This window comes from Mastomys coucha, unplaced genomic scaffold, assembly GCF_008632895.1.
Source record: "Mastomys coucha isolate ucsf_1 unplaced genomic scaffold, UCSF_Mcou_1 pScaffold15, whole genome shotgun sequence".
Taxonomy (NCBI): Eukaryota; Metazoa; Chordata; class Mammalia; order Rodentia; family Muridae; genus Mastomys; species Mastomys coucha.
The window spans coordinates 41,895,726-41,918,964 of NW_022196897.1; the positions used below are offsets into that span (position 1 = coordinate 41,895,726).

Sequence of the window (23,239 nt, forward strand, 5' to 3'; positions counted from 1 at the left end):
TAAGACAGGGTTTTTCTGTTTAAACCTGGCCATCCTGGAATTCACTCTGTAGACCAGGCTGTCCTCGAACTCAAGATCTGCCTGCCTCTGTCTCCCAAGTACTGAGATTAAAGCCATGCACCACCACTGCCTGGCTGTAAAATTTTCTTAACATGAACAAATACCCTGGTTTGATCTAAAATACCACAAAAAATAAATATATAAAATGAGAAATATATCAGATTTCACTTTCTTCTTTCATTCCCCAAAAGGAGAATAATTAGAATTTACTTCACTGTCATAGGAAAAGGCTAGGCAGTAAAGCAGAGATGAATATAATTTATGAAATTATAATAATCTAAGATATAATAGATTAGGAAATTTTATTTTACCTTTGTAAATGTTCCTTTTAAGAGGAAGGAGAAGTTCCAGAAACTTCTTCTGGTATCTGGTAGGAGGAATGCATTCACAACCTAGAACAGTAGTTGCAAAATAAGAATCATTACCTCTGTCATTGTGTATTAACATGATTTGTATGTTCTCATGCAGTAAAGGTCATTCTTTGATTCTCTGATATTAGTTTCTGTGTAAGCAAAGATATGCAGACAATTTCAATACTGAATAGAATTTTGTGTTTCCTAAAGGAATAATTGAACTATTATGAAAAATCACTTTCTTTTTGGAATATTTGAATACACTTCCTGTGATTTATCAATACCTAAAAGAATCATGGAATTATAGAATAATAAATTATATACTGTATTTTGTTAATACTTTATGTCTTTCACTAGAAGTTAATATTTAATTATTCTTAACTAATGTGATTCTTTTTCCAATTTGACACGAAGAATTACTAGTCCAGTATTAAAGGGATATATTTTAAGTAAAAAAAAAAAACAATGAGATTAACTTAAATTATTGAAGAAAATGAGAAATGCCATTCTCTGAGAATTGCATAATTAGATTTGATGACTTTTAATTGACTTACAAGTACATGTAAGTATATGATATATTTGAATTAGACTCAAAATTCTGAATTGAGTTTAGCCAGATATTGAGTTCACAATTATGTAGTCATATTAAAATCACTGCTCCTAATTCTTACTAAAGAGCTTCTAGACAGATAACAGTAAATAATATACATTCCTGAGTATTGATCACGGACAGCTTGGAAGTGTTTTATATACTCAGTTTCTATGTATAGTCTTCTAGTGGGCTGGGACTAGGACATTATAAAATGTACCCACCTCTTAGGGTTGTCATAAGGCTTAAATGAGTTCACAAGCTGAGTATGTTGGCCATGCCTTCAATCCCCAAACTGAGAAGGCAGAGATAGGTGGTTCTCTGGCCAGCCGGATATGTAGAGCAAGTTCCAGGACAGCCAGGGCTCTATTACACAGAGAAATTCTGTCTCAGAAAACCAAACCAACAAACCAAACAAATAAATTTAAAAAATCCAAAACAGTTTGTCTGCATAATGTGTTAGCATTTTGCATGTAGTTTTGTTGGACAAAACAATAAGTGACCCCTGAATATTATCTAGTACTGCTAGGGAGAAAGAATATCATCAGAGCAAATGGAAGTGTAAGCATAGCTGAAAACAGCTGTGGAATTGACAATATTCTAAGAAGCATGAGAAGTTATCTCTAATTCATTCAAGTATTTTTAACTGTGTGTTTACTAACATCTCTAGCATCTTTATGGATCCAGTCAGAGTCAGTGAATACTTGTTGAACTGAGCTCAGATGCTTTATAATACCCCCAAATTAGAACTAAATGTGTATTTTTATCTAAATAGTTTTAATTGTATAATGTACATAAAGGAAGGATTTAGAACTGTTTTGTAAAAGATTACCACAAATGTCAGAAAGGAAATATGTGAATATTTTACTGATACATGGCATACAAAAATATGATATGGATTTAGAGAGAATAAAGAGAAGGCAACATTCAATAATTCATAAGAGATGGGAAACAAATGGGAATATATGGAAAATTTTAGGGAAACTGTTAACTAATCTTTTGAAACTTGGACTCTATCTGTGAGGAAATATATAATTTTGAACCTTTTCCAGTTAAGCTTAACAATCATCCCATTTCCCAATTTTCATTTTTCTTATCACCAAAATGAAATATGACCAATAAGAATGAAGGTCACTGAACAATTACAGTAAAAACTCTTGTACTTTCACTGACAACTCATTTATTTTAAATTTATTTTTGAGATTTAATGTAATCACATTTCTCTTTTTCCATTTCCTCACTAAGAAATTTCCCATTTGTTCTCTTTCAAATTCATAGTGTCTTTTTTCACTAATTGCTGTTCATTCATATATGTATACAACCTGCTTAATCTATATAATCTTGCTAGGATAAATGTTTGAAGAGCCAACAATTTGGTATTGGTTTGCTCTATACTGAGAAAGATTATTCCTCTCAATCCCAGCATTCCATATTTGCAGGAAGTTCTTTTTGTAGGGTTGAGGCTTTATAGTCTTTTCCATCCATTTTAATATGGTGTTATGATTTGTATATGCTCAGGCCAGGGTGTGGCACTATTAGAAAGTGTAGCCTTGCTGGAAGAGGTGTGGCCTTGTTGGAAGAGGTGTGTCACTGTGGGTGGGGGCTTTAAGACCCTCATCCTAACTGTCTAGAAGCCTATATTCTGCTAACAGCTTTCAGATAAAAATGTAGAACTCTCAGCTCCTCTTGCACCATGTTGGCCTGGATGCTGCCATGTTCCTGCCTTGATGATAATGGACTGAACCTCTTAACCTGTAAGCTAGCTCCAATTAAATGTTGTCCTTATAAGAGTTTCCTTGGTCATGTTGTCTGTTCATACCAGTAAAACTGTAACCAATACCGAAGTCTATTGTTGGAGTCTTTGTTTAGCTCAAGGTTAGGCAGTGATGTTGCTAAAATTTTAATGGATGTATCTTCTGACATAAATAGGAAACATAATCTCATAGCAAATTCCTTGATCTTACTATTTTACTTCCCTTCTCCCGCAATACACATTTTGCAATGTTTCCTAGCCCTAATATGGGGAGTAGATAAGGTTAGTTATCCAAATAGGAAAGATGTGCTCTTAACCTTGTGAGTCGGTTGATTTGAATGTAGTTCTCAATAAAAAGTTACTTCTCTGAACTATCACTCTCATTTTCTTGATCTACTTTGCCTAAGACCAGATGTTTTTAGCCTTTAACCTATTACAAATGATTATCAATATTCTGAAGATTAATTTGCAATACTGTTTTTCTGCCAAACTCTAATTTTTAGCAGAGTCTATGGACAATATATATATAGAAAATCATCAAGAAAGATAAACCTTTTGCCATACTAACTAGAAGGCTCAGAGACAGCATCCAAATTAAAATAAGAAAAAGGAGCTATAACAAAAGAAACTGAGGAAATTAAAAGAAAATCATCAGGTCCTACTACAAAAGCTTATATTCAACAAAATTGGAAAATCTGGGTGAAATGGAAAATTTTCTAGACAGATACCAAATACCAAAGTTAAATCATGATCACATAAACCATCTAAACAACCCCATAACTCCTAAAGAAATAGAAGCAGTCATTAAAAGTCTCCCAATCAAAAAAGGCCCAGGACCAGACTGTTTTAGTACAGAATTCTATGAGACCTTCAAAGAAGACCTAATACTAATACTCTTCAAAACTATTCCACAAAACAGAAACAGAAGGAACACTCCCCAATTCATTCTATAAAGCCACAGTTACTCTGTGTATTCTCCCTTGCAAATGGAACGGTTTCTGTCTAATCAGGAACTTGTCACAATTTTACTTTCATAGAGGACTTCATAAGAGATTTCTTTTCTACTTCTATAATGTTTAATGTTCCAAATAGATTTTAAAAACTGGTTGAGGGCATATAACTTTTAGTTTTAGAGGATATCATGTATATTTTGAGTCATTTAACTATTATAAATTATTTTGATGACTTAAAACATGTCAATATTGAGTTGTATATTTTAAAATAAATTTTATAAGTTTAATAAAAAATTAAAAAAAGAAGTACAGAATCCAAAATATTTCCTATTCAAAAGTTTCATATGTTGCCCATAAATTAATGATGCCTAAACAGCCAGTATAGAGATACTGTGATTGTATATTTCTGACAAGTTATGAAATTTTCTGGGTTTTGAAGAATACAATGCAATCTTTAATATATGATGCATGTTATTAACCAATTTGATTGTTTCCATCAATTTGGTTTCTCATATGAGCATGCACAAAATTGTACAGTACACAGAAAAAATGAAACCTGGTAAACAGACAGTATAGAAGACTATCTTCTACAGAAGACCTGTATCTGGAGGAAAGCTAAAGGTTTGATCTGGCGTACTTGAATATGAATTAACATTTGATTGATAAATAATATTAATGGCCACTTCACATAAATGCAATTTTGAGACCACTAAAGTATTTTGTTAAGTTTTAAAGCCTTCAATAAAAATAAATAATCAAGTAAGATTAACATGGAACTAACTAGAGAATAAGTGGAAATTTAAACATTATAATGATATATATTATATTTGTTCCTGCCCAATAGTAAGAATAAAAAGCTATTAACCTTAAACTGCACTAAAATTACATATTGAGTGACATTAACTTACAATGTAAAAGAATTATAAAACAATTTTCTAAAGTTACTGCTAGTATTTTTCTGTTGAAATCTCAGTAGATTACTAAATATTGAAGTCAAGTATGCCAGAAGTAACTGTGGTTTTTTTTCTTCTAGCCAAAATAATTTTTTAGGAAACATTCTACAAAAGCTTTATAGTTACCTTGAATATTTATTTCAGTATCAGAGTACCTAATAACAAATTTAAATTGATTTTATTACAGCTAGTACAAGATTTAAACTAGCTGTACATGTAAAGAAAATCAAGTACTTCTATAAATTGCTATGAAAAGGTGAAGCTGAGTCATGAAATATTATTAAAAAGCAGTAGCAATGAAGGTAATTTAGGCATTATAACTGAAAATTAAGGTTCAGTGTATATTACATATATTTATATTTTAAGAAATGTAAATGCACATATGCTGCTTGTATATGAAAGAACATATTAAGGGTTTTAAAGAGGACAATACAGAAATTAGAGCAGATTATTTTGCTGATTCTCAAGATTAAATATAGTGCATTTTATATCAGATTTCTACTTTAGTATACAGCTTTCAATATGAATAAATATCTACAATATATCCCTCATATGAGATATGCAAAACTTCCTCATAGAAATGAATTATAGATGCTCAGTGCCACAGTGTATTTAACAACACTCTGTGTTGATGGGATGAGCTAAACTATAGAGAGGCATTAGATGATAAATTTTACCCATTTTTGCCTATTATGTTAACTTTTGCAATCACATTTTAAACATTACTGAAAATCAGTTTTTCTTTTTCAAATAATACATCTAAATTATGGTTTTCCACCCTTCTACTCCTCTTAGCTCCACCTCAAATCACTTTCTATCTCTCCTTAGAAAACAACAATATGAACTAACTTGTACCCTCAGTACTCCCAGGGACTAAACCAGCAACCAAAGAGTACACATGGTGGGACTAATGGCTTCAACAGCATATGTAGCACAGGGTGGCCTTGTAGGTCATCAATGCGAGGAGAGGCCCTTGGTCCTGTGAAGGTTCTATGCCTCAGTACAGGGGAGTGCCAGGGCCAGGAAGCAGGAGAGGGTAGTTTGGTGAGCAGGGGAAGAGGGGAGGGAACAGGGTTTTTTTGTTTTGTTTTGTTTGTTTTTATTTTATTTTATTTTATTTTATTTTTTATTTTTTTCGGAGGGGTAACTGAGAAAGGAGATATCATATGACATGTAAATAAAGAAAATATCTAATAAAAAAACCAAGGAAGATGCAAAAAAGAAAAAGAAAAGAAAAGAAACAAGCTTGTAAAAGATAATAAAATATAATAAGCAAAAACAAAAATAGCACATTCAATAGAAAAAACAGACAAACAAACAATCAAGAAAAAGCCCAAAAAGGTCACAAGAAACAGATATGGATTTGCAATTTCAGGTATTGAATTCTTTGTTTTTTTTCTCCCATTGTTTGTGTCTTCATATAATTCTTTAGGAGGTTTATTCATCCCTTCTTTAAGGACCTCTATCATATTTATAATGGGTATTTTTAGCTCTTTGTCTTGTGATTCTGGTATGTTGCTATTCTCAGGGCCTACCATGATAGGGTTTGTGAGCTCTAGTGAAGACATATTTTCCTGGCTGTTATTGTATTTTTATGCTAGTGTGTAGATATCAGGGTTTGGAAAGATTGTATTATAGGTGCTGATATCTGGTCTTGTCTTTATTGGGTGGGTCTTTTGTTTCTTGGATTCTGGTATCTTGTCTGGCTCTTAGGAGGATGTGGTGGTTGTATATTGTCCGATAGGCAGTTCCCCTGAGATCTTGCTAGGTGAGGATTCAAGATTCTGGGTTAAATGTGTTTCCAGGTGTTAGGCAATGACTCTTTGGGATAGTGTCCTGGGGAGATGGGAAGGCTAGGTTGAAACAATACACATAAAGGAGGGAAACAGGACATTCTCTCAGTATCTATTTAGTCTCCTGGGAATAGAGGCAGATAATTAGAGCGTGGGCCCAATTGGTAGGGCTCATGATAAGACTGGGAAGTTAGATTTAGAGGAATGAAGGGAGAATGAAGATCTCAAGCTAGTTTATCCGCTTTGCTGGCCTACTTGCTACTCTGGTAGGCTTGCTTGCTGTATTCCCAGGTAATGCCTGTTGTGCTGAGACAAAGAAGTGATTGAAGAAAATCATTTGAAGAAAATGGAGGAGACGATCTGCATGGATCCTCTGGAGATAGGAGCAGAAAGAGAGAGAGTCTGAAGAGGTAGTCTGCTAAGCAACTGTGGGTGAAACTGGAAGACTGGTTTTCAAAAGGGGGAGCTAGAGGTGGGATGTGAAGGTAGGGAGCCTCATTGTAGCCTCCCTGTTTCTCTAGACAGCTGGTTGTTGGCACTCCCAGGTACAGTGTGGTCTCTGTGCTTTTACAGAATGCCTGATAGTGTTGGGTCTGGGAAAAAGTGACAAAGTTAAGAAAAGAAGTTTGTGGAAGAAGGTCCAAGTGACTCATTGGCCTTGGGAGCAAAGAAGCAATAGCCATAAGTGGTCTGCTATGCAGTGGGGATGAGTCTGTGGGATTAGAATTGAAGAGGTGGAGACTAAGGTAACCATCTGCATTTAGTCTATCTACTTCCGGGGCAGGAATCTGACTCTTCCAAAGACACTTGGATTTTCAAATTAGCATATATCCTGGGATCTTTATGAGATGAGTATGTTGACTTAGACCCTGTGTGATCATAATGGTTAATCACTTAGATTCAGGTCCTTAAGGAAGATAGGGGGATACATGACTCACTATTAAAACTTTATGGTATGTTTGCATTCTTCAGTATATCTCATTCTATTTAATTCTTTTGACCATTAAATAATGTTGTTTTATTACAGAGCATTGATTTTATTTATCCTGGTTCTTTTTATTAGCATTATCTAATAGAAAATGTCTATGGGCTGGGAAAGCAGAAAACTATATAAATTTATTACAACTGGTAAGATTTATAACACAGAGTACATACCAGAAAGGCAGCTGGTTTATAGGGATGACCAATTAACAGTTGAAATACTCAGAACATATATGTTAGGTTGGATGGTGGGGTGATTTGATATCTCATCTCTAAAGTTAGCAGCTAGAATATACACCAGAAAAAAAATCCTATGTAAAATATGTTTAAATAAGCTACATATCTCCTTACAGTATCTGTGTAACAGACTTCCCAGAGTTTATTTTGAAAATTTGAAATTATGCAAAGACTTTTAAAAAAAACTTTGAAAACTAAAGAAAGAAGGAAACCAAAATAGATGGAAATCAAGATATTTTTGACTTTTAAAATAACAAATTTATAAAAATTTTGTTTCTGAAGTTACTAATGAGATGTGGGAGAGCTTTCTCACAACTATGTCTGGTAATTCTGTACTGAAAATCTTCCAAACATTGATTAACTTTGGTATTTTTTTTCTTGAAAGATTTCTGCCTTACTTCAAAGACTATATTCCAATTTTGATGGATAGTGATAATAAAATTACCAAAGAGGTCATTCATAATTCTTTTTTATGCATCCCACCATCTCAAGTCACCCTTCTATTTTTTTGTTGTTGTTGTTGTTTTCATTTCACTCATGACTACACACCACTATACCCTGCTCATACAGACAATAGCTTAAATAATACAATCTACAGAAGGGGGTAAGTAAGATTGATAGGAAAGATAGTAATCTCTTAAATGTACACTGTACCTATATTGTAGAACATAGAAATCCTATTCTTCATGTCGAGCTACAAAGATTAATGTAAAAATCCAATCCCAGACTAACATCAAGAAGTGATAAAATATAATGGCACATACAACAACCAATGAAATATAGTTGTAAAATTATCCCCTTTTTCATTGATTTCTTGAACTGAAGCTAATCCCCCAATAGAAAAAGTAAACATTAAAAATTTTTAACTTTCCTTTAAATTTTCTACCTTTGGTTTAGAAATAACCATATATCATTTATCTGGGTATAAGCATAGTTCTATATATAGGTAATTTAATTAATCAAATAACAAAACCAAAGTAAAAATTTGAAAGCATTAAGTAAGTGTAGGCATAAATTTTTGCAACCTAGTGTTAGTAAATTCAACCTTTCCTCTAGCCCACTACTCAGAAGAGTAGTAGAAGAGAAAAGGTATTAGGACACAGGGAAAGTGGACCTCCTTAGCAATGGTTTTTTGGGAGCAAGCTCGATCTTCTTTGGCAGCTGTTCAGTCCAGCAGCAAACACCAAATACAATTCAGCAGCTGCAGACCAGACCTCTAGGCAGGCAGATAACAGACATGAACCAGCAGCTGTAGTTCAATCCCAAAGAACCACCAAGTCATGACAACTGGTCTGAGTTGAGGCCACAAAAGTGGCAAGATGCTGCAGGAACCCCACAAGCAGTTCTTGGTGAGTTTTCGTCAATGACAGAGTTACCACTAGTGGAGCTCAACAACACTATGAAAGGTGAACCATTACAGGCATATTGTTAGGGAAGAATAGTTGGTGGAGCAAACTAAGCCAAAACTCAGTGCTCATCTCCCACTGTCTGCAGGGTCATATTTATACTCCTTCATCACAGGTCCTTTTACATATTTGCTATATTAAAAAATCCTTTCATATGTGTCTGCTTCAGGAAAACATTATTTCACCTATCTCTCTGCTTTACCAAGACATCATTTCATATGTATGCCCCAGGAAAACATCATTTGACATAACTTTCCAAAGAAAATAGAAGTTTCTAAGTTAAGAAACTATATATAGACTTAAGATGGAATCCAATCCAGAAAGAAATAATAATGGATTTTTACTAGAAGGATTTAACTAGCATTTGCCATTTAAGTGGGGAATTCATTACAGGTCCCTAATGCCCTTTAAAAATCTATCATTATTAGGAAAATAACAATATAATTAAAACAACTAAGTGTCAACAGTGTGATGTTTACAAAGGTGTAAACAGAACACAGTACAGAAGAATGGTTTTACACTAGCGACATGATTAGTTATTTATCTCCCTGTTTTGAAAAAAAATGATGTAAATTGAACATAAGCAGGTCAAGGAAGAGTTTATTCTGACTCATAGTTCCAGGATTTACTGAATAAGAGATGGACAATCATGAAAACAGGACTGGGGAATATCTGGTCACGTTGCACTTGCAACCAGGGAACAAAATCCAGTAAATGCTTTTGTTTAGTTCTGATTCTCCTTCTTTGACTCAGCCCAAGATTTAAGCCCTGTAATCACTGAAGGTAACTTTGGTTTAAATCCACCTCACTTAACTTAATGAACATTCATAGACATTTTCAGAACCTTGTCATCTATGTGACTCTTTAATCCCATTAAATCAAAAACCAATATGAGCTATTGAAATTTGTGTATTTGACACCCAGAGTCATCAGTTTTAAGAAATAAATGTCCATTCATTGTCTCCATATGCTAAGAGACATTTTATAATACAAAATAAATTCAGTCCAAATTAAAATTTTCTTGTAGTCTTTAATAATTTCAACCTGGTTCATGAATCCAAAGTCCAAGTTTGGGGTACCATGCAGAACGAAATTAAGGACCTTCCATGGCTGGTGCTTTGGCAAAGTGCCATGTTTGTGGCTGTGGGCCATGCTGCCATTGGAGACCAAGTGGAAGTCCTTGGCACAATGCTGATGCTAAAGAGAATATGGATGTTGGTTGTCTGTGCTGTTGCCAAATGCCATGTTGAAGCCCAAGATCCATGATCCCACTTACTGTAAAGTATAAGAAATCTATCTATGCATTGATATCAACAACTTAGGATGCATAGTTGAGAAAAGGGAACATAGAAAGGTTCTGTGACATCCCTTACCTCCACCCTATTCCCTTCCAAAAGTAACAGCCTAAAAAGGAAGCCATTGAATCAAACTTTTAAAAATTGTGATGAGGATGCTGAAGTGTGTATCTTTTCACAACTTCTGGCTCTGGCAGGGGTGGTGAAGGACTCAGCTTCCCTTAGTGGGATGGTCACTGGGAGATTGAACATGCTGATGCTAAAGAGAATATGGATGTTGGTTGTATAAGCAGATGTATAAGTGTGTATATAAACAACACAGAAAACATAAAATGGATTTTCCCTCTGTGTCTTTTTCTTTTGTGAGAAGTTATAAAGTTTGGAGTGTGGACATGGAAGAACTGGGAAGTGAGGATGATCAGGGTGCAAGATGATAAATTCCCAAATAATCAATAAAATGATATGTTGGGAAAATAAAAGAAAAGGATCATAAACCTTGATATCTCAGGTTTACTGTCTCTTGCTCATAATAGTTCAAAGGCAGAGGTGGGGTGGTACACTGATGTGAAAAGAGGGATCAACAATGAAAAACACTGAACAGTCTGAAGGCAATGAGAATCAGGTAATAGGGCCAAACATAAATATTTAATATATCTGTCCTATGCAAGTTTTTAATTTTACTGTTTAAAATGGTTCACTTAATTGTCATGATCCTTCTTATTCACATATTTTATTCAATATCAATATATTCATTTTAAATGAAGTTTTTGCCACATATATTTTATTTCCTACATGAACTCATAATAAGCCATCAAATATCACTTGACTTAACTTACCTATGATAAATATTAGTCAGGTCTGATAATTTATTCACCTTGATAATATAATAAATGCCTCACTAAGAATATATTTAAATAAATATATCTACTAGATGTGACCCATAAATGTAGTACTATTTTTAGGCCGAAAGTGAGTATTTTTACTAGGTAAATAAATCATACCAGAGCAACTTTTGGCCTATCTTAGTAGTAGTTCAAAATAAAAATAATTATTATACACAGATCTATAATACTCACCACTCTTCTGCCTGAAATATCCTTATAAAAGATGCTTTTCAAAGCATTTGTGATCAAAATTGGTGTTTTCCCTACAAATGATTTGTGTTTCTTTGTCTAGTTTTTATCTATGTACAGGATGTAGAATTATGAGAAGATTTTCAACTTAAACTGAAATTATAGCTGTTACTATGACCATTACATGAATAGGGCTTTTGAATACAGAAGTTCATTCTTAATGCAGAAGGAAGTGATTTCATATTTCATCATTATTTTATTACATTAGTGAACACTTAGGAGTTTGGCCAATTGATTCCAGGAAACATTTGTGATGGTAACATGTGCCAGACACCCTCTGTGCCAGTGGTGTGACATTAAGGGATGTGTGGAATGCTTTGTAAGGATGATTATAATTGGAAAAATAGAGTTTTATTCCACAAAAGATCCTTTCCCTAAAAACAATACAGGAAGGACACTGCTTATATATGTCCATCTTCTGATTATTTGGTCTATGATTTGTAAATGATTTCCTGTGGAGAAATTTCCTATAACAAGGTATACCCATAAAGTCTCATGGTCACAGCCACCCAAAAGTGAGATTAACAATGATTAAACCAGTGGATGTACTAAAGTGGACTGAGAAAAGCACATAAGGCCTCTATACTACATAAAGAACTAGAGGCCACTTAGGATAGCTGGAGACAGAAGTAGTCTTTCACAAAACAAGCCAATTGGTTATCCAGTGTCAAGGTCAGCCTTGCAAACATAGAGACAAATAACATTATATGAATTGAACATTTATTTGTGTGTGTGTGCGTCTGGGTGTGCTTGCGTGTGTGTCTGTGTGTGTCTGTGTGTGTCTGTGTGTATGTGTGTGCAATAACAATTACTGGTTCAAAAGGCCACTATTTAGAGGAAGAACTGGAGGGAAGAAAGAGAAGGCACAAATGTAATTAACTTATAACTTCTAAAAAAATTAAAAAAAACCTAATTTTGAAATATTCACTTCTTGTTATGATACATAATTTAAGACCTTTGCAAGTCCCCAATTTTATTCAGCTCTCCATGATGTGAATATATCCCAACATCACTCTGTGGTTGCCACTGTAAAGTGCAAATGATATTTACTTTTACTCTTGCAATATTTGTAAGTAAATAGCTGATATTACATTATTTGAATCTTTTCTACAAAATAAGCTTATTTTATAACATTGTTTTCTGGTACTATTTAGTACAGATACTAAGCTTTCCCATATCATGAAACATTTCTGTAGTACAATTTTAAAGATGGTACTATTTTCCTGACCTATTTAATATTTTTGGTATGTAAATATAAATTGGTGAATGAAATATTACTTTTGCGTGTGTGCAGATAAACTCATCTGTAGGTATACTTATTGTTTTAATAGCCTGAGAAGATAAATCTGTGAGAAGATATCCATTTTCTCAAAAGAATTTATGTTTGAAATGGATTACCAAATCATTACTGAACTTTGAAGGTACAATAGGTACTATTAGAAAAGAGCAGTGGCATTTTATGAGATGTGAGCACTCCCAACAAATAGACAGTGGCATTGTACAGACTTAATCTCTAAACTATTGTGTGTGTAATATAATCTACTATATTTTGTACTTTTCCATGGGGTCTTCCCTTTAAATGAATGGTAAACGTTTAGAGAAAACACATTTTATGATTTAGGAGAATGTTAGGTGTGAAATAGTGATGTGTCCAGATGAGCAGAAGGTCCAGGATACCTTGAGTATCCTTCATATCAAAGCCTTTATCATAACAGTATATCATACTGTGGGTTGTTACTCTCAGATCTTAAATATACACATTAAATATAATATGAATGAAAGGGCCAAAGTATTGTATCTATGATACATAGGACAAACAAGTTAATATTAACTGGCCTCAATTTAGCAAGTGTTTCTGTTGATAAACTTGGGTCCTTTAGGATAAATAAATAAGCTGAATATAAATTATTCCTCATGGCAGAGATATGACACAATAGCCATTTGATGTGCTCATTCTGATTCCACTGAAAACGGATTTATGAAAGATAAGACAAAAACTACTGGCTTTGGAAAATTGATATATTACTGATAGATTGTGCATGCATATCTGTGAGAATGACTAAAGTTAAATTTTATAATTTATCATAACTCTCATATTGTTAGTTATGGATATGAATGAAGCATTGCCTTGTTAAAGAGAATAAATATTTCCAAAGCACTGAAACTGCAAACAGTAGATTTGACAATGCTGGTTTTGATGTGACAATTTTTAAGACCATATTTTGAAAGTATAACATATGTGATAATATGTTGCTTTTTGTTTAATATTTTGCTCATCAATATGTATTATATATTTATGAGTCCTTTCACAGAATAAAACTACTAACTTAAGACAAAATTAATATATTTCACTGCACACTATCTTCTGGGAATAAAGTCCATCTGTCCTCCAAAAGTCACCATTTGTTATAGACTTCTGAACAAAGTAAAAAGATGAACATAATACAAGCTGCAAAAACAAATAATGCTATTAATATGTGGTGATTAATATGATATATTGCTAAAATTACTTTCCTTATATTTTGTTTGTCCTTTATGAGACTGTGCAGATCAAATCAGTTTTCTTCCTATCCTAAAAGTAGTTTCTGTGTTAAATAAAATGACAATGCTCAAAAAATAAAAAATGCTTGTAAAATAATTATGCACTTATGATAATTTTAGGGCATTTAGATAATGTTGAATTAAGTATTAGTAGTTTTTAATGATTTTCCATTGAGTGAGCAGAAGATAACATGTGATACATATATTAATTACTTTTTGTAATCTAAACCAGTCTTTCAATGAGAGCGTTTCTGTCCATATATACAACAATCACAGAGAAACTAGAGAGGAGATTTCGTTGCCTTCTCTCTAGTGCTGATGCATTGGCTTGTTGACTATGGTGCCTAATAGAGGAGAGGGAAGGATAAATATTTTATGACAATTCATTTTGACTTTTTCCTTTGACTGTGTAGAATTGTATTTTGTGGTATGTGGTAGCCTCATGATATGAAAAGGAAAGGAATCAATAGTTAAGAAAACTAATAGTTACTATTTAAAAGTATAGTGTGTCAGAAATAAGCCACATAGCCAAATGGCTAATTCTTTCCCATACTGTATTTATGCTATTTAAAGAAGAATTTCTTTTTTTTCTCCACTAGCAGCATGCATTCCTTCAGGTACAATCCAGAAAAAGAAGTTGAAAAAATGCTGAATCCACACTATACTTACAGTTCTTCTACTTTTTTTTTTTATTTCTGAATGGTGAGAAACAACAACTAGTAGGTCTTCCCATACACATAAAAGACACTCTTGAAATATCAAGTAAATTTATTAACTTTGATGAAGAAAAATGCATTTACCTTTGTAGAGGAGATACAGATTTTGATAAATAATAAGATGGTAATTTCTCTTCTAAGACATGAGATGGTTAAGGAAAATAATCATGTATGCCTAGTGTTCTAGGATTAAGGACACTGTTTATGATTATTTTAATTTTCTTGCTTTTAAACATTGTAACATGATTCTCACATCCTTACAACCACAAATGAAAATACAGACTACATAATGCTAAAAGAAAACCCATCCTTTCTCTAAATATGTTACAAAAACAAATATACACTTTAACTTGATGCTCACCAGATGATACGATAGTTGAACTCTTGCCTTCCCTACATAGAATCATTCTAAAACTTATGCATTATTTAACCATGAAAAAAATTGTGTTTCCCATGACATTCTTTTGTACTATAATATATTTTTGTCACAGTTATAGGGAGTGCAGAGTTTCAGAGTATATCTCCTCAAAATATAACACATTGGCGCATTGATTATTTTGATCTGTAGGCACTTAATAAACAACACTTACAGGGAACACTCTCTGACCTCTAATACTAAATTTTACATAGTAAAAGAGGTCCTAAAATGGCCTGTCAGAAATGTGGCTTCCTCACTGTACTAAGAAAAACGTCTCTATCAACAACTAGAGACACAGAGTCAACACTAATTCAAAGTCTTAAGTTTGCTGAGATTCCCTATCTGTTTCTTAGCCACTGGTCTACTATTGGCTTCCTTATTCAAACTCTGTCCTGCTATATCCCTACAGCACCCATAGAAAGGTGTACAAGCCTGTCTTTATCTTCTTTTCACTTCTAAATATTTTAGAGTACTCATATAAAGAAACATGTATCCATTTCTCTACAGACTCCCCTGGCTCCAGGTATCCCATACCAGGCCACTGGTGAGGACCCATAGCAACCATAATGAGATTGGTGTTGGATGAGAGATGCCACCACCAAACTAGTCTTCACTTTCGCTCTTGCCTTAAACCCTGAAGCTGCTATGAAAAAGGCCAACTGCGAAATCCAAGCCAAGTCTGTGATCCTTGTTAAAGGCAAGGGTCAAGCTAACATGCATGGTCTGTTCTGCCACCCCAAACTCTATCAATACCTGAGGGCCATGGTCTGTGCTGATGCTGGAGACCATTTCTATGTCTGTGATCCCTGCTCCTGCTGGAGGCCAGATAGGCAACTGTGGTTTGTACTATCTCTAGAGGTTATATTGATGTCTTGGTTGGGGGTCATGTTGATGTGCATGGCCTATGCTGGGGTCTGAGACCGTGTCCTAATTCCTTAGGGCCAAGTTTATGTCTGTGGTCCTGATAAAACCAGGGCCTTTGGCCCTGTGTTACCACTGATGACCATCTGGATGCTCATGAGCTGTGTTAACTTAGGCAGCCATGTTGATGTTCCTGGTCTATGTTACCACTGAAGGCTGCCTTTGTTGTGTGCTGTTGCCTGAAAACAGTTTGCTGGAGGCCTTCTTAATGGCCTGCAATGAAAGGGAGGGCCTTGATGGCGTTTTGGAGTCAGTACTGTGGCCTATGACCATGTTGATATCCATACTTTGCACTGCCACCAGAGACCACAATAAGATTCTGGATCTGTGCTGACACCAGAAACCATAGGAAAGTCCATGGTCTGTGCTGCCCGTGACTGTAAAGGGCAAAGAAGCTTCTTTTGCAATACTTTTTATTAGATATTTCTTTACTTACATTTCAAATACTATCCTCTTTCCAAGTTTTTGCTAGAATCCCCCTATCCTATCACTCCTCCCCCTGGTTCTATGAGGGTGTTCCTCCACCCACCTACCAACTCTTGCTTCCCACACCCCTGGCATTCCCCTACACTGGGGCATCTAGACTTTACAGGATAAAGGGTTTCTCTTCCATTGATGCCCAACAAGGCTATCCTTTGCTACATATGCCTCTGGATCCATGAGTCCCTCCATTTTTACTCATTGGTTTGTGGTTTAGTCTCTGAGAGCTCTGGGGGGTGTGTCTGGTTGGTTGATATTGTTGTTCTTCCTATGGGGTTGTAAACCCCTTCAGCTCCTTCAGTCCTTTCTCTATTTGTCAGGCTCTAGCAGAGCCTCTCAGGAGACAGTCTCCTGTCAACAAGCATTTCTTGGCATCCACAGTAGTATCTGGTTTTGGTAAGCATATATGGGATAGATTCCCATGTAGGGCAGTCTCTGAGTGACCTCTCCTTCAGTCTCTGCTGCACAATTTGTCGATGTGTTTGCTCCTGTGACTATTTTGTACCCCTTCTAAGAAGGACAGAAGCATCCATACATTGTTCTTCCTTCTTCTTGAGCTCCAAGCTTTTGGGCTAATATCCACTTATCACTGAGTGCATACCATGTATATTCTTTTGTAATTGAGTTACCTTACTCAGGATGATATTTTCTAGTTCCATCCATTTGCCTAAGAATTTCATGAGGTCATTGTTTTTTATAGCTGAGTAATACTCCATTGTGTAAATGTACCACATTTTCTGTATCCATTCCTCTGTTGAAGGACATCTGGGTTCTTTACAGCTTCTGGCTATTATAAATAAAGCTGCTATGGATACAGTGGAGCATGTGTCCTTGTTATACGTTGGGGAATCTTCTGGGTATATGCCCAAGAGGGATATTGCTGGGTCCTCAGGTAATACAGTGCCCAGTTTTCTGAGAAACTGCCAAACTGGTACCAGCTTTCAATTCCACCAACAATGGATATGTGTTCCTCTTTCTCCACATCCTTGCTAGTGTCTGCTGTCACCTGAGTTTTTGATCTTAGTTATTCTGATTGGTGTGAAGTGGAATCTCAGGGTTGTTTTGATTTTGATTTCTTTGATGATTAAGGATGGTGAACATTTCTTTAGGTGCTTCTCAACCATTCTAGTTTCCTCAGTTTATAATTCTTTATTTATTTGTGTACCCCATTTTTAATAGGGTTATTTGATTCTCTGGAATCTAACTTCTTAAGTTCTTTGTATATATTGGATATCAGCCCTCTATTGGATGTAGGGTTGGTACAGATCTTCTCCCAATCTATTGGTTGCTGTTTTGTGCTATTGACAATGTTTTTTGCCTTTCAGAAGCTTTGCAATTTTATGAGGTCCCATTTGCTTATTGTTGATCTTAGAGTATAAGCCATTGATGTTCTTTTCAGGAAATTTCCCCTGTGTCAAGGTGTTCGAGGCTCTTATTAATGACTGCAGGCTCACAATTGAGAATGAGAGACAGTGGCTTTTGTAACAAAATCTCTCCCATGCTTTGCCCCACCCCAAAAGAAATAAACAGAGAAAGACATGGAAGAGAAGTTTTAAAAAATGTGATATGTATCCTGATGTTCTTCACAGTTGATGGTTTCTGACAAATTTAGAGGTGCAGAGCAACTCGGTTTTCTTTATTTTATTTTATTTTTTATTTTTGGACAAATACACATAACTTTATCAATAAGAAACTACATCCCTTAAAAAAGATTGAAAAAAGAAAACAAAGCAATATCAACAAACAAACAAACAAACTCTTCACATGTGAAATATTACTATGATGTGCATTATCTTTTGTAACAGATGTGGAGTGTCAGATCAGTGGCATCCAAAGTGACATAATTTTAGATGGAGTGAATTTTGAAAATAAGTTAATCTTTTGGTAAAAAGATTTTTTTTTTTAGATATTTTCTTTATTTACATGTGAATTTCTCCATTCCCAGTTTCCCCTCCAAAAACCAAAAAAACAAACAAAAATAAACCCCTGTTGCCTCCCCCCTCCCCATGCCTGCCACCCCGCCCTCTCCCACTTTCTAGCCCTGGCATTCCCCTACACTGGGGCACAGAACCTTCACAGGGCCGAGGTCCTCTCCTCCTATTGATGATCGATTTGCAATCCTCTACCATACACATGCTGCTTGAACAATCAGACCCCTCTATGTGCAGTCCTTGGTTGGTGGTTGAGACCCTGGGAGCTCCGAGGGTCCTGGTCACAAGGAGTTTGACCAAGCTCCAGTGAGTATATGAGCAACACAAATTAGAAATTGTATGTTTCTTTTCATTTCTTTCTGAAAAAGGAGCAGGATGGACATGTGAGGAAGACTCAGAAGTGAATATAATCAGAGTGCATTATGTGAAACTCCCAAATAATCATTGAAAACGTTCTGTTGAGGGAAAGAAATACAGCTTTAATCAGCAGTTGTCAGACAGGATGAAGGGCGTTGTTTCAGTTATCTTGATTCCATGGTGACTTACTTTGTGTTAACCTATATTTGTGGTCTGTTAGAGTCTTTAGAACATCTATCCAGGCACTACCAGCTTTTTGAGTCACCAATGAGAAGTCAGATGTCAATCTAATGGGTCTCCTTTTGTATGTTACTTGTCTATTTCCCCTTGCAGCTTTTAACATTCTTTGATTTCATCATTAGTATTTTGATTATCATATATTGAGGGGCCTTCCCTTCCAGTCAAATCTGTTTGGTTCTGTACACTTCTTGTACCTTGATAGGCATCTTCTTTAAGTTAGGAAATTTCTTTCTGTGACTTTTTTAAAAAAATATTTTCTGTGCCTCCAGCTTAGGTTTCTTTCTCATACCTCTATTCCTATTCTAAGATTTGGTCTTCCATAGGGTCTCAGATTTTCTGGATGTTTTGTGGCAGGATGTTTTCAGATTTACCTTTTTCTTTTTATTCCTATATATGTGTTTCTTCTGTTGTGTCTCCAATGTCTGAGATTCTTTCTTTCACCTTTTGTATTCTGGTGGTGTGGCTGGATCCTGAGATTCATGTTTGTGTTCCTAAAACTTTCATTTCCAGATTTCCCACAATTTGGGTTTTCTTTATCAATTCTATTTCTTTTTACAAACCTTGAACTATTTTATTTATTTCATTGAACTGGTTATGTTTTCTTAGATTTCTCTTTAAGAGATTTACTAATTTCCTCTTAAGAATATCTATTATAGTATGAAAACTATTTTAAGAACTTTGTCTTCTGCTTTTCCTATGCTTTAATCCTGAGAGCCTGTACTATAATATGGTTGCTGTGCTCTTATGGGATATATTGTCCTGTCTGTTGTATGATGCTAGAATCTAGGCATTTGTATATGGGGAGACTGTGATTCTAAGTGCTGATATTTGGTCTGTCCTTGTTCAGTTCTTTGTTTTTTTTGTTTCTGTTGCTTTCTCTAGTGTATAAGAGCTTGTGGTTGCTGTGTGTTTTCTAGAGGGATTTTGAATGATGTGGCCATTTGGGGTCCTGGATAAAATAAATTTCTAGATATTGAGGGCTAATATTTAAGAATGTGGATGGGCCAGGCAGTGGTGGCACACACCTTTAATCCTAGCACTTAGGAGGCAGAGGCAGGTGGATCTCTGAGTTCAAGGCCAACCTGGTCTACAGAGTGAGTTCTAGGACAGCCATAGATACACAGAGAAATCCTGTCTCAAAAAACCAAAAAAAAAAAAATGTGGATGGGCTGGGGGAAGCTAAGGGGTCCACAGGTGGGGAAAAAAACAAGCCATTCCAGTAGGATTGGCTTAACCCCAGAGAATGGGGTGGCAGAATGAGGAGAGGGCACAGTATGTAATCTGCTAAAGAGCTGAACATGAAAGTGGGTGATTAGATTTGGAAGAGAGAAGGGAGATAGAAGATGTAAAACTTTCCTACTGGTCTACTTGTCTTTCTGGCAGGTTGGCTTGTGTAATCACAGGGAATGACCATTGGAGTCGAGTTTGTATTAACAGCATAAGTGGGGAGGAAAGCTGGTGAAGTAGATGTTCTTGGCTTACTAGATGTGGTGATGAAGAATGTGGGAATCAGAGTTGGTCTGCTATAGAGTTAAGCATGAAACTTGAGGATTAGATTTATAGGAAGAAGAGTGTAGTATAGTGAGTAGGTGACATGATTGCCTGTTTGGAGTGGCCTGTGGGTTCCCAGGGAATGTCTGTTGAAGTTGATATCTTGTATTAAAAATGAGCAATGGGAAGGAATTTTGTAGGGGCATATCTGAGCAATCCACTCGAAAAGGGACGTTAGGGGTGGGAGGCTGCAACCAGTTATGTGCTACAAATCAGGGGATGAGACTAGGGGATTGATTTGAAGAGAGATGCAGAAGATGAAGATCTTCAATTAAGTTTCCTTTTTCCATGATCAGCTCCACTTTATTTTAGTATAATAATATCAATGGTGATCAGTATCTTAAAGGTACATTAACAGCACCTCAAATCCAGCTTTATTGTTGTTTAAACATATCTACCTATCATCTATATCTATCATCTATCTATCCATCTATAAATTTATCAATCATCTATCTATCTATCTATCTATCTATCTATCTCTCTATCATCTATCATATATATTTCTACGTATGTGTAGTTATATACACACCACCAACCAAAAAGTACACATGGTGGGACTTATGACTCCAGCAGCATATGTATAGCAGAGGATGGCCTAGTCAGTCATCAATGGGAGGAGAGGCCCTTGGTTCTGTGAAGGTTCTATGCCCCAGTGTAGGGGAATGCTAAGGCCAGGAAGTGGGAGAGGGTGGGTTGGTGAGCAGGGGGAGGAGGGAGGGAACAGAGTTTTCTCCCCCTTTGGAGAGGAAACTGGAAAAGGAGATGTCATTTGAAATGTAAATAAAGAAAATATCTAATAAAAATGAAATATGCATTTTAGAAGAGTAAAGAAGTTTAACATATTGATTACTTAGAAGAAATGACCAAAATATTTTAGAGTAATCTCAAATCTTTAGTTCTGCCAATGAACTGCCTAGCCATGATATTTATCTAGAGTTTTCAATAAAACACCTAGATATCTAGACACTTTAAATTGTATTTCACCATTTTGAATCATTTTTAAGCCATTTCAAAATGATTCGACAAAGAATTATCAATTTCCCTTGCTATTGTAAATATGTTTTTATAAGGGAGTATTGAAACATCAAATTTTAATTGACTGTGTAGATAATTTAATCTTGGCATATATTTAAAAGGCTTTTTGGTTTACTTATTCCTCAAGTTCACCTGTCTCTGTTAATTTTGTTACAAATTTAACAAAAATCTTCAGGTGCTATTTCATTGTGTTGGTTCATTATTAAGTATTAGTAACTGATTAGATCATTTTACTATGTTCATACTTGAAACATTGCAGAGAGTTTCCTTGTCTAACATATAGTTTGTAAAAGATAATTTAGAATATTAATAAAATATTAATACAGAACAGAAGTTTTTTTAGGGATCTGAACTTATTCTTTTGATTTTATGTCTATATGTTTATACCTCTATTTTTCTTGCAGCTGTTATTTCAAGAAACCAAGAAGGCCCAGGAGAAATGGGAAAGGCTGTGCTCATTCCAAAAGATGACCAAGAGAAAATGAAAGAGTTGTTTAAAATCAATCAGTTTAACCTCATGGCCAGTGACTTGATTGCCCTTAACCGGAGTCTGCCGGATGTGAGATTAGAAGGGTAAGTTTGCTTGTGCAGTGAAACCTTGTGATTTATTAAACTCCATGTTTTACAATTTCTCTTCTGAGTATATGAATTTTATACCAAACTGGTTCTGGCAGCCTATGAAATACAATAACTGACTCTAGTTATATATGCTGAGAAATATGAAATATTTCTTTTCAGATAATCCAAATACATACTAGAAAACGCATTGAAAATTCTGAAGACCTAATAGGTTTTTATCCATAAGGCAATCTTTATTTTATTCTATCTTTCTGAATACCAACATGATATTTTATTAATTATTTGCATATAACCCTTCTTAGAATACATCAAATACTTCATTTGGGAAAATTACATACCAGAACAAAATTAGCAAATTTATTGCATACTTATTTGACCCTTTAAAGTTATTACTACTGGGCATAGTTATAGTTGGTTGTAATGCACTTGTCTAGTATTTTTGATAACCTGCATATTATTCCCCACACCATATGAAATATTTATTATCACTTTAGAAATTTATACTGTTATTTTAATTGCTTATTCAGTTATCCACAATAGAAGTTATATTCCCTTAGAAGTAAAACTTTGTAATAAATTATGTTGAAAATTTCATCACGATGTGATTTACTGTAAGATGCTCTAATATGAAAACATAATTTAAATATATGTAATAAAAATCAGAGTATTTACTGCTGGTTTTACCACCCCCACAATCTTTGTAAAACATTCTCAGCAGTCACAAAAGATATATTCTGAGATTTTAGAAAGTTGTCACATTTCCATGTATATGGCAGTTCACAATTCCTTGTAAATAGACAGTGGTTCTTTTTAATTTAATTTTTATTTTTTGCTACACAATCATATTGTTCATGTAATGACATTATTAATGGAAGTAACATTTTTCACTAATAGACTGCTTAATTGAAAGGGTGTGATAATGATGTTATATGTACTGTTTGTGTATTCTTTTTTTTTTTTTTTT

General features: G+C 34.8%; 1 protein-coding gene across 4 annotated transcripts in view; it reads left to right on the forward strand.

Annotated features, from left to right (window-relative positions):
- Galnt13 (polypeptide N-acetylgalactosaminyltransferase 13) overlaps window positions 1-23,239 on the forward strand; it is a 633,613-nt gene that overhangs the window by 227,690 nt on the left and 382,684 nt on the right. For all 4 annotated transcript variants that reach the window (XM_031370288.1, XM_031370286.1, XM_031370285.1 and 1 more), the window contains exon 4: window positions 22,101-22,269. In XM_031370288.1, the coding sequence (XP_031226148.1) occupies window positions 22,101-22,269 (169 nt within the window). The remainder of the gene's footprint in view (window positions 1-22,100; window positions 22,270-23,239) is intronic.